The sequence below is a fragment of the Hyla sarda genome, chromosome 9, assembly GCF_029499605.1.
Source record: "Hyla sarda isolate aHylSar1 chromosome 9, aHylSar1.hap1, whole genome shotgun sequence".
NCBI classification, from domain to species: domain Eukaryota; kingdom Metazoa; phylum Chordata; class Amphibia; order Anura; family Hylidae; genus Hyla; species Hyla sarda.
In genome coordinates, this window is record NC_079197.1 from 104732477 (window position 1) to 104745832 (window position 13356).

Genomic DNA, 13356 nt, shown 5'->3' on the forward strand with positions numbered 1-13356 from the left:
CTGGATATGGACTTGAGACTGTAACCTTGAGATTGTTGATATTTTTCCACAATTTTGGTTCTCAAGTCCTCAGACAGTTCTCTCCTCCTCTTTCTGTTGTCCATGCTTAGTATGGCGCACACACAGACACACAATGCAAAGACTAAGTGAACTTTTATCTGCTTTCAGGTGTGATTTTTATATTGCCCACACCTGTTACTTGCCCCAGGTGAGTTTGTTTCAAGCATGTGATGCTCCTTTAATCTTATTTTTCCTCAATTCTGAAAGGGAGGCAATCATTTTGTCCAGGCCATTTTTGGAGTTTGGTGTGACATTATGTCCAATTTGCTTTTTTCCTCCCTTTTTTGGTTTAGTTCCAATACACACAGAGGGAATAAACATGTGCATAGCAAAACGTGTGTTACTGAAATCCTTTTCTGGGAGAAATACTTCATTTTCTAGAAAAAATTCAGGGGTGCCAACATTTATGGCCATGTATTGAGCACTGGTGTAGCTATAAAGCTATTTAATCCACTATAAGAACTCTATTTGATATATTTTGTAAATCTTATGTTATGCCATGGTTGTAGTTTCTGGGGTTTGCTCTTTAATTTCCAAAAGTTGCAAAGCTTTTTTTGTTGAAAAAAAGCAAATTTTTCAAACAAAAAGAATACACAGCCACACTTCCGTGAGTTCACCAGATATTGCACTGATTTATGCTTAAAGGAATACTTTGAATAGCAAGAATTATTCATATTTTGTCTCCACGTGGCCAGGCAAACTGTATTATTTGCACTTATTACCTGTAAAGGGTAATTTTCCCTGTTGGAATATGACTGGCAGAAAGTAAAGAAAACCTGCCATCTCTGTCCACTTGATCCCATCTCTCCTCCCCCCCCCCCCACAGAGACAGAGATCATGTGACACTTGGTACTAGCATTAAAGCGTACCCGTCAGATCCAACAACATACATTTATTTTATTTTTATTTTTTTTTATATATATCACTCAGTACCTAATCCTGACCATGTATGGTACATCTAATTTTAATGTGTCTAGCACCTTTTTTTTTATTACACTTTAAATTTAGCTCACTAGTCTGAATTCCTCTCAAAGGGAGGGGGCGTGGTCACACTGTGCAGGTCTCCGCCCCCTCCCTCAGTATGCTGTCTGCTCACATCTCCCCTAGCATTAGCAAAACTACAACTCCCAGCTTGTCCTCTCTGACAGTAGCGGGACACAAGCTGACAGTGGGAGGATTTTTCCTCCAGCTGTGAGCCCTGCACTCACAGCTGTCAATCAAGGAAGTGTGTCCATGACATAGGTGATGATGCATGGACACAGCAGGACTAGTATGTGTCCAAGCAGGCAGATGGGCAGTTGTTTGACTGGCTTTTTCAATATGAAATACTGAAAATGTTCTAATGAAAGCAATTGCAAAACCTATGCTTTACAACATATCAAAAGTTTTTGTATCTGACAGTGCCCATTTAAGTGTCCTTGCCTTGTAAGCCATGCTCCTTTCTGACGTCATACTGAAAACACCGCCCCTTTATAACATCATCCAACCACGTCACCCCCCCTCTATAATAGTTAGTCAGCTGATGCCTTCTTATGACATCATACTGGCAAACCATGCCCCTTTATACTTGTCTCTCTTTATAATGCTGGGAAATGTAGTTTTAATAGGGTTTGCAGAAGGAAGAAGCAGAGAGAAAATGGAACTGTGGGCAGACAGTGTATAGAAGAGCAGTGAATGGTGCCAGAAACAAGTGAGGGGGGACTTTGTTAGTACATTCCACATCTTGTGAAGTACTAAAGCAAGGGTTGTATTCTGACATATAAGTATACGTGTCACCATAATGAGCATGATAGTCTATTAGATCTTTCTCCAGTTCCCATTACGTATTTGAGGTTTCGATTTAAATAAAAGCAATTAAACAAGAATTTCAGTCCTAATTCTATTTACTTTCCAGTCTTTCGCCAGTGCACAGAGACGCAGTTCAATAAGTTTAGGAGGAACAGACAGTGAAGACGAACCGGTATGTACACTTTTGTAAAATGGTTTATTTAATATGTTGACTGAGTATTTTATAGCTAAATTGAAGTTAGTGGATGGATTAAATGCACTTAAAGAGGTTATCTAGGAATAGAAAAACAGAGCTAATTTCTTCCAGAAACAGCTCCACGTCTGTCCCAAGGTTGTGTGTGGTATTACAACTTTGCTCCATTCACTTCAATGGAACGGAGTTGCAGAACCACACCCAACCTGGAGACAGCAAGGGGGCTTTTAAAAAAAAAAAAGAAAGAAAGAAAGAAATTAGCTCTGTTTTTCTATTTCTGGATAACTCCTTTAAGTGTGATGATTCGGTGTGAAATTGGTTCCACTGATGGTTAAGCTTGCCATGCACATGAGATGACTTTCGGCAAAATGTTTATTCAGCTGACAGTTTTCACTTCTAGAAAGGGAAGAAGTAAAAAGAAAAGAGGACTCTTATCTGAAATGCACCTTGCAGATGGCCAATGTCTTGAGTGGTATCCTAAGCTATAGAACCTAAACAGGTACAGTGCAGATTGAAGAGAAACACTGTATTAGAGAAAGACCTGCAAGTTTTAAAAACCCACTACAACCCATCTCAAGCGTGCTAAAGACTCCTGGATGTTCAACGTACTTAGTTACTCTCACCAATCAGAGGTAAAGCATCTCTGGTTGCTATGGTCCAGTGGTCACATGGATGGTGTAAATCTACAGACTCATATGTAGGGGGGAGATGCTATGAGCCATATATAATTCACATGACTTCAGAGACCGAATAGGAGACTAAGGGGTGTGTATTAGTGACGCGAACAGGAAAATCTAAAATGGGTCATGTGAAGACACCAATCAGGGCTTCTGAATTGCGGACCTATATATAAGAACCAGGTGAGGTAAAATGCTCAAATCAATTAAAACTTGAATACCTTAGAATAAATAATATCAGGTAACATTTGTTCTGTTTAAAAATAATCATAAGTAGTGGATACTACAAGGATAAAAACAGACGAGAAGTAATTACCATTGGGGTGCAGGACTATAAATATAACAATAGTTATAGAAACATATGAATAAATAAATTGAATGTTATAGTATAAAGGCATTAATAAACCAATAATATCCATAGGTCAATTTTTTTTAGTAAAACCATATACGGGACATATTGTAAATCAACAAACTGAAAAGGCTATAAAGGGGGAATTCTTGTTAGGGGAAGTTTTGAATATGTTCATTTAAAGGGGTACTCCGGTGGAAAACTTTTTTTTTTTTTTTTTAAATCAACTGGTGCCAGAAAGTTAAACAGATTTGTACATTACTTCTATTAAAAAATCTTAATCCTTCTAGTACTTATTAGCTGCTGAATACTACAGAGGAAATTCTTGTCCATTTTAGGAACTGTCCAGAGCAACCTATGTTTACTATGGGGAATTTCTCCTACTCTGGACAGTTCTTAAAATGGACAGAGATATCAGCAGAGAGCACTGTGGTCATGATGTCAGTAGAGAGCTCTGTGTTCCAAAAAAAAAAAATTTCCTCTGTAGTATTCAGCAGCTAATAAGTACTAGGAGGATTAAAATTTTTTTATAGAAGTAATTTACAAATCTGTTGAACTTTCTGGCACCAGTGGATAAAAAAAAAAAAAAAAAAGTTTTCCACCGGAGTACCCCTTTAATTCCTAAGGGAAAAGAGTCCTGAACCTCTGTGTTCAATTGGTGGGATATTAAATAGTTGGAATTTGTTGATACACTATGCAACATAAAGAGTTTGATCACATTCGACTTGTGTTTTTTGATTCTGGACCTCAGAGGCTGTATCGTACGTCCCACTGCAGTCATCGTGGACACTTAAGCAGATATACTACATAAGGGGTGGCTCAGTTAATAAAGGATTAAAGTTGATATTAGACTATATTAGATTTGAGAGTGAATATAGAAAACAGGACCGTACTCGCCATCCAACTTTTAGCTTTTATTCAAGCGCGTGATGACATCGGATGTGTGCCCAGGTGGAGGCGGGCACACAGTCTGTCCCGGTTGTGCTCCCTGCCTCCACCCGGGCACACATCCGATGTCATAACACGTTTGAATAAAAGCTAAAGTTGGATGGTGGGTGCAGTCCTGTTTTCTATATTCACTCTGCTATTTCATCTATTTGGGCATTGCACCATCGTTTGCCATCTGTTATCTGGATTATACTGTTACCATCTTCCAGTAGCCATTTCACCCTAGTCTTGTTAGTGCCAGACCAACTTGTCTCTGATACATTTTTATATTAGATTTGAAGTTCTTAAAGGGGTACTCCGGTCCTAATACATCTTATCCCCTATCCAAAGGATAGGGGATAAAATGTATGATCGCGGGGGTCCTGCCGCTGGAGACCCCCGCAATCAGTCATTTTGCACCCACCTTTGTGAACTCTTCGCAGCGCTGGAGGCTCAGAGTGTGAAGCATAATGACCACAGGGCCGGAATATCGTGAAGTCACGACTCCCGCCCCGTGTGACATCACGCCCCGCCCCCTCAATGCAAGTCTATGGGAAGGGGCGTGACGACTGAAACAGAGCTTCACCTCTCTGTTAGCTATAGAAAAGTTGCAGTCTGACTTATATTTGTATTTTTCTACCTCAACCCAGTGGCTGATAATTGAGGCCTCTGGCAGAAAAGAAATGTAAGCAGTACGGCTGGCAATGTAAGAAAGGGTTGTCCCATTGACAGTAATGTGCTGTATACTCTCTACCCACTGCTAGCAGAACTACTGCCTTTTGTGGTTAATAAAGGATTACATAATATACTCCTGTGTTTATGTATGATTTATTAATTTAACATGCCTTTTTTCTTTGGACAAGGACTTAACTAAGCACTTCCTGTGACATTATTTATTTTCTTAAAGTCTTGTTATCTTAAACTTACATGATCAAAGTTGCTTCATGGCAAAATATTTAGTTGATAGACATTATAAATACAAACAATTTATGTAAACATTTAACTGGTGGGGAAAAAACCTAGATCTTATTATTTTTATCATGAAAACATTTTATGGCGATGTTTTTAAACATAATCATTCGGTTAAAGGAAAGTATAAGAACAGGATTGTGCAACTTGATTCCTCAAGGTTTACTGTGTACTGGCCAAGTTTTTTGTCATTTATGTGGATGTTAACTGATTCAATGCCTGTTTAAGTTCAGATTCCTTTAATTAAAAAAGAAAATATTGAAATTTGTAAGGGTCAGGTTTATTATAAAAGGGAGTACTCTAAAGAAATGTTTTTGTTTAAATTAGCTGGTGCCAGAAAGTTTACCTTTTATATCAGAAGTCTTGCTGTATACTATGTATTGAACCCCTATATCAGCAGACTAGCTGTATAATGTAGACTGTACCCCTATATCAGTAGTCTGGCCATGTCACCTGAACTAGACCCCTACAACAGCAGTCTGTCAGTATAGCCAAAAATAAATATTTAGAAAACCAGTCTGCTGTAAAGTATGAAGTAAATCTCAGCATTCTGGTGATGAATAAATAGAGATCTTTTTTGGATGGTATGTCTTTTCTTTAGGGTGGTATGTTGGTGTGTAGTCTGTTGTGAAAGGGTACTCTGCCCTTAGATATCTTATCCCCTATCCAAAGGGATGCTGGGTCCCCCCGCAATCTCCAGGCCAGCACCGCGGTGTTCTGAACACGGAAGCTTGGAGCTATTTGTGATGTCAAGTCACGCCCCCCCCTATTCATGTCTATGGAAGGGGCATGAAGACTAGTACAAAGCCGTCACGCTTACTCCTAAAGACATGAATGGAGGGGCCGTTCGTCTGTGGTCGCCCGTCTTTTGGCACGGAGATTGCGGGGGGGGGGGGTGCTGTATCTTATCTTCTATCCTTTGGATAGGTAAGATGTTTAGGGGTAGAGTACCTTTTTTTTAAATCTTACTCCTACTTTGGATCTACCTTCTCTCTATTATTAAATAATCAAAACTAAATTGACAATTTGTTAAAGGTGTACTCCGCCCCTAGACATCTTATCCCCTATCCAAAGGGGACTGCTGGGGACCCCCGGGATCTCGGCTGCAGCACCCACCTGTCATTACTGCACAGAGCAAACTCGCTCTGTTCGTAATGACGGGCAATACAGGATCTGGAGCATTGTGACATCATGGCTCCGCCCCTCATGATATGGCCCGCCCCATTAATGCAATTCTATGGGAGGGGGCGTGGTAACTGCCACACCCCTCCCATAGACTTTTATTGAGGGGGCGGGCCGTGACGTCACGAGGGGTGGAGCTGTAACGTCACAATGCTCCGGCCCTTGTATTTCCCGTCATTACGAACAGAGCGAGTTTGCTCTGTGCAGTAATGATAGGTGGGTGCTGCAACCGAGATCCCGGGGGTCCCCAGCGGCCTATGGTAACAGGGTGCTGCGTGAAAGATCACGGGGATCCCCAGCGGCGGGACCCCCTCGATCAGGCATCTTATTTCCTATCCTTTGGATAGGGGATAAGATGTCTTTACGCCGGAGTACCCCTTTAAGTTTTTTTCACTGTTAAAGGAAAATTGTCAGCTTGTTCACCCACACTAAACCCAATACACTGGCTTACAGTGTGGGTGAACTGGATTCAAACAAGTGGTCATCAACAGTATTCAACTGGTTACTGGTCAATTGGTTACTGTGGCAGGTCCCATACTATACAGGGTTGCCTGGAGAAGGCAACTCTTTTGAAAGTAAGTCTAATAGAAGCAGTTATTTGGAGCAGTTATTTGAACTGTGAACAAGGTCCCTTTCACATCTACCGTGTTTTAATAAAAAGCAGCAAATCTCTTTTCATGAACAAACATTTGGAAAGTGATTTTTTGCAGTCTTACATTGATACAGTAAATTAGTTTGTACTTGTTGAGCAGAATTTCGGAGATTTGCAGGTTGCATATTGCCATGGTTGTGTTAAGCACAGAAAACAGCGTGCTCATAGCTGGATACATGAAATACACAAGCTGGGCACTGTTAAGCCACATCGTATAGTACAGATCTATTTTAGTCGTATGGTTTAGAAAGCGTATATCTAAAGTCACCATTTACAGTTTTGGTCTGACTACAAAGCATACTTATAATTACAGTAGAATAAACTACATAACATAGTGACTAATAATACAGCCCAGCTCTGTAATTGTGGCTTATAAGTTTTTATGTATGTTTCTTGGCCCGGCCTCAGAATTCCAGTTTTCTGAAGTCTAAACATAAGTGGGTGCCCAGATTCTGATTAAGCACCATTCAGACACCATTATCGGGCAGATGGTGCACGCTGAGATTGTCGGGTGGATAATTCTGGAAAGAGAGAAGATTAATGGCATGTAGTAACTCAGCACAAATGGTAAACATCAGGGACAGATGTTCTGTACAGATTATGTCGATTCTTACAAAATGTAAAACACTAATAATCACTTTTATGTTCTGCTCACTTCTCCATGAGTAATTAAATGCCCTTGTTCTAGCTGAATTGTCACATGACTTTGCCCTAAAATAGTGTCGTCTTGTCTTGGGACTGAGAATCTGAATTTATGGTGAATCATATACAGTGGTCCCTTAAGTCACAAAATGAATTGGTTTTGACACAACTTTGTAAACATTGTAACCTGATACTATATCTATATGAAAAACGAACAACTGGTTTGGGAGCTCCATTGTGTCAACCCAATGCCAGTATTACCAAAGCCTAAATCTGTTAGTTTGCCTAATGTTCCAGTATAGTTAAAGGGGGATATACTGGAATTTATCTTCAACAATAGTAAAAGAAAAAATGGTCAAAGAAAAATGTAATACCACCTATACACAAACTAATTTAACATCCTTGGTTATATTTACAGCCAGTTTTGTTGCTTATCTTTTCTTCAGGACAATCATTCATTTTCATAATTTAATATTTTTATTCACCTGCTAAACAAAAATAATTGTGTTTCTGCAAGTATGTATCACTTTTATATTCTCCAGGCTTTACAAGTTAATTTAATTGGAAAAGAAAGAACACAAAGGTGTCTTTAAAATCAAATTTAGAAATACCTTAAAATATATGACAAACAAAGGTTGTTTTGCAGCACTACTTAGCTTAATAAAAAAAATGGTCGGGTGCCAGCTCCCAATGAACTTGATCAAAGTCCCAAAATTAATCCATCCAAAGAAATGGTGCAGCACTCCATGAGTAAATCCAAGGTGCAAAAAGATTTATTCACTTCACATCATAGCATAGCAACGTTTCAGATCACACAGGATCCTTTTTTAAGTTCATACAAACACACATTAGGGGGTAATAAATACCCAAGTGAACATTTCAATCATGATATAATTATAGTGCCAATTAATAAAAAGTTTACAAAAAGTGCATATTTAGTGCATCATATTACAAGTATAAAGCATTGGTGCAACATATAAATAAAGTGCATACGTGTATATTAAAATCATTAAAATAGCTTGAAAGATACAGTTAATATTATACAAACATAGTCAATTGCACACACGTCTGTCATATTGCATAATCATACCCATGTGTGGCAAACATAAATCATAAACATTGGCACGTAGAAGGAGGAACGCTCACCTGTTGTAATGCATAAGGGCGCCGGCAAGCGTGAGGCAATCTCTACTGCGCAAGTGCAGAGAGTTGTGACGGGATCTGTGTGGGGATGTCAGCTGACTCACCCGATCACATGTTCCGCGTCACTGTGTTGTTCTTGTATCACATGACCGTCGTCATGGAGATGAGCAACGCCAACTTGTGCTCTCTCCATGATATTCGGTCAGACATAATCTATCACATATTGGTATATTAGGAGATCTGCCATGTTATTTGTATCTAATCTATATGTGTGACTACAATATATAAAGTGAATACAATTATATATACTATTATATAAAAAAATTCTATAAAAAATTATATTAAAAAATTGTGTATATGTGAAAAGTTATACAGAAATAACATTGAAAAAACTAAAAATAATAAAATAAAATAAAATACAAGGAGAAAAAAAAGGGGGGAGGGGAAAGGGGAAAAAGAAAAAAGAAAAAAAAGAAAAAATAATTAAATTAATATAATAAATAAATAAAAATATATAATAAAGAAATATATAATAGAAAATAAAAAATAATACAATAATAAATATAAATATAATGCAAATAAAAAAATAATAAAAAATGAAGGAAATATTTTATTTGATCATGGATCATCACATGAACGCCCAATGATCTCTAGATCTTTCAGGATATGGGGGACCCATATATAGAATCCCTAATAATAACTGCTCCTGGTGCCATGGGACCAGTGCCCGGGGGCACACTATCAATGTATCCCCTGACATCAGTCAAAGAGAGAGTCTCCAGAGTTAGGTTGCTAGACCCTTGTCCAGAGGCTCTATTCACCATAGTCCAATGATGGAGCGCGCCCGCTATTTCAGCAGCGACTTATCGTACTGGGTGGGTCCCCCTATTCTTATTCCTTATTATTTAAAAAAAAAAAAAAATTATCAAAATGATCAAAAGATAACTCAAAAAAAGAAAAAAGAAATAAAGCAAAATAATATAGTAGAAAAATTAAATAAAATACATAAAATGTATCCCTCTGAGGAATGTATCCTGTCCACACATGGTAATCCATCAACTGCATCACAACTAAAAAAATATTTTCTTAAAAAAATATATTTTTTATTGATTTTATCAATTGATTTTATCAAACAAGATGGCAGTTCTCCATTCAATAATCATAAAAATAATGTCAAATTACATTAATTTCTTGATGAAATACAAATTGTTGAGATGTTCCTCCTCCTCCATCCAGATATAGTTCCATAATCTACCACCGTCTCCTGCTCATCTCCATGACGACGGTCATGTGATACAAGAACAACACAGTGACGCGGAACATGTGATCGGGTGAGTCAGCTGACATCCCCACACAGATCCCGTCACAACTCTCTGCACTTGCGCAGTAGAGATTGCCTCACGCTTGCCGGCGCCATTATGCATTACAACAGGTGAGCGTTCCTCCTTCTCCGTGCCAATGTTTATGATTTATGTTTGCCACACATGGGTATGATTATGCAATATGACAGACATGTGTGTGCAATTGACTGTTTGTATAATATTAACTGTATCTTTTAAGCTATTTTAATTATTTTAATATACACGTATGCACTTTATTTATATGTTGCACCAATGCTTTATACTTGTAATATGATGCACTAAATATGCACTTTTTGTAAACTTTTTATTAATTGGCACTATAATTATTATATCATGATTGAAATGTTCACTTGGGTATTTATTACCCCCTAATGTGTGTTTGTATGAGCTTGAAAAAGGATCCTGTGTGATCTGAAACGTTGCTATGCTATGATGTGAAGTGAATAAATCTTTTTGCACCCTGGATTTACTCATGGAGTGCTGCACCATTTCTTTGGATGGATTAAAATATATGACTGTATCTTATCTTAAATATATATACGGTTATACACTTACCAGCTTTGAAGCTTTGTTTGTACAATGACTAAAGTTTGAGAGTGGAGACGTCACCTACATTTTTAATTTTTTATTGTCGTTGACCCACAACCTTATGGCCCAGATTTCTAGCTGTAAGTACTTGTGTGTAATTTGATTCAGGTTTAAAAAGCATGCTATCATTTTATACATGTGAGGGTATATTGCAGTGTCTGTCAACATATATTATGTTTTTTTTTTCTTTTGATCATTTTAATGACACCACTATGTATTCACAAATTAATTTATACCATTATCCAGTGATTCATCATTTCATCACGTGGACTTTGGTTTTGCATAAGCTTTCTATATTTGTATTGTCTTCTCCTAAAATGTACACGTGTTTTTGTTCAGGTGAGTTTTTATAAGGCGCTTATCCTACATGTATAGTAGTAATTGGGCTAATTTTAGGAAACACATTTTTCCTGTTCCATTACTTTCCCCAGCAGCAACCTTTTGTGCGTAAATTCCTATTATTGAAGCCTAAATGAAGATTTACATATCTCACCCAGTCCATTGGAATCCTAGATACAACTTATATATATATATATACATATCTTTAGTAGGGAGGGCATATTTTTCAAATATGAGATTACCTATATTACCTGAAAATGTGTCCTTCCCTTTAAAACAGTTTTTTTTTATAAAAAAAAAAAAAAAAAAAAAAAGGTCATCAGAAAATCATCTATTGTTTTAATCCAGTTTTTATGTTACTAAAATGAACAATTGAAAAAAATAAATAAAAAAATAAATAAGTAATAATTTATCTATATCTTAAAATAATCCTGAAACTTTGCAGCTTTATTTCTGGTCATTTGAGTGAACGTTATCACCAGTAGACAGATCACAAAAGGTCTACCAATATCCACAATAGCTGATAGGTGGAGCTCAGCCTTTCCCCTCCCTGCACATTGACCTCTGCACAGGTCACAAAGAATGTCTAGAAAACTCTCCTATAGAAGTAAAAAAAATGATCATGTCGAGACTACTTTTGTCTAAATCCAGCTCAGGCAATATGGTGGCCCCCTTAATAGTATACACAAAATGAAATAAAAAAGAAACTTAAAACAGTATAGAAGAAAAAGTTTTTCAGTATCTGGATCAGTAAAAAAATGTAATCCAAAATTTTGTTTCCTTCCATATTTTAACGTTCATTGCTAAAGCCAGGTAAACTGAATTTGAGAAATGTGAAGGACCCAGCTTAACCTTTTTCTGGTTCAGGTAATAGTTGTCCCTATGAGGTCACAGAGGCTCCTTAAAGGGAATGTGTTCTGAGAAAATGTATTTATTGTTTAAAACAAGTTTTCAGGTTAAAAATATTTTTTAAGAATTTTGGTGACTTTTTTCTAATTTTCCATTTTACTGTCTAAATTGTAAAATAACCCTGAAATCTTGCAGTTTTTATTCTGACCACTAAGCTTAAAAAAAAGAGTTGTGTATATATGTCTTTCCAGCAGTCTCCACCTGATCACAGACATGCATACATTAAAAGGTGACACCAGCCCCCCTCCCCTCAAAAGACCTGCAAAGGTTACATAGCATGCACAAAAACCTTTCCTGTTCATGTCAGTAGGACAGCTCCAGACAATGGTTGTCTATGTTCATAGGGGCTGCTGAAAAGCATATATCTAAATGCTGTTAAAAACTGCAAAATTGTAAATGAAAAACTATATAGAAAATAGAAACAGATTAGAATAAAAAAACATGCCTTAGTATATGGCTGTAATCTTAAAAAATGTTTTTTTTTAAATTTGGTGATAAATTTATTGTAACATTGAGGTGGAATAGTTCTCCTGGGAACACCTTGGCTCACTAATGCCCCAAATAGATTTTATGTGATACTTCCGGAGTCCTTTAAAGGGGTACTCCTGCTGAAAACATTTTTTTTTTTCAAATCAACTGGTGCCAGAAAGTTATACAGATCTTTAAATCTATATATATAAAACTCAATTATGGACATTTATCAACGGGTTTAGTCAGGTTTTCTTTACTATAATTGTCGCAAAATTGTCGCAACTGCGACTACGCGATTTTTCGTGCGACATTTTGACTGGAAAGAGAGAAAAGCAAGTTTTCCTAAAATTTACTATGTAGTAATAATTTTAAAATGGACTACGGGTAGTCAGGTATTTATTAACTGCGACAGTCGCAACTACGCAAAAAAAAGTCGCAACAGCGTTAAAAATTGACTAAATTTACTCCAGCTCCAGCGTGTCCCCTCGGCGATTGATTGCTCCGTGCCTGAGATCAAGGCTTGAGTAATCGACCGCCAATAACGCTGATCATTGCAGAGCTATAGCTTTGCAGTGAACAGTGCTGGCAATCAGTGTGTGCAGTGTTATAGGTCCCTATGGGAGCTATAACACTGCAAAAAAAAAAAAAGTGTAAAAAAAAAAGTTAATAAATGTGATTTAACCCTTTCCTTAATAAAAGTTCAAATCACCCCACTTTTCCCATAAAAAAAACACCATGTAAATAAAAATAAATATAAACATATGTGATATCGCCGCGTGCGTAAATGTCCGAACTATAAAAATATATAATTAATTAAACCACATGGTCAATGGCGTACGCGCAAAAAAAAATCCAAAGTCCAATATAACGTTTTTTTGGTCGCTTTTTATATCATGAAAAAATGAATAAAAAGCGATCAAATACAAAAATGGTACCGCTAAAAACTTCAGATCATGGCGCAAAAAATGAGCCCTCATACCGCCCTATATGCGGAAAAATTAAAAAGTTATAGGGGTCCGAATATGACAATTTTAAACCTATATATTTTTCTGCATGTAGTTATGATTTTTTACAGAAGTGCGACAAAATCAAACCTATATAGTAGG

General features: G+C 37.1%; 1 protein-coding gene across 10 annotated transcripts in view; it reads left to right on the forward strand.

Moving 5' to 3' along the window:
- KIAA1210 (KIAA1210 ortholog) overlaps nt 1–13356 on the forward strand; it is a 182228-nt gene that overhangs the window by 126725 nt on the left and 42147 nt on the right. For all 10 annotated transcript variants that reach the window (XM_056537764.1, XM_056537763.1, XM_056537765.1 and 7 more), the window contains one exon: nt 1955–2020. In XM_056537764.1, the coding sequence (XP_056393739.1) occupies nt 1955–2020 (66 nt within the window). The remainder of the gene's footprint in view (nt 1–1954; nt 2021–13356) is intronic.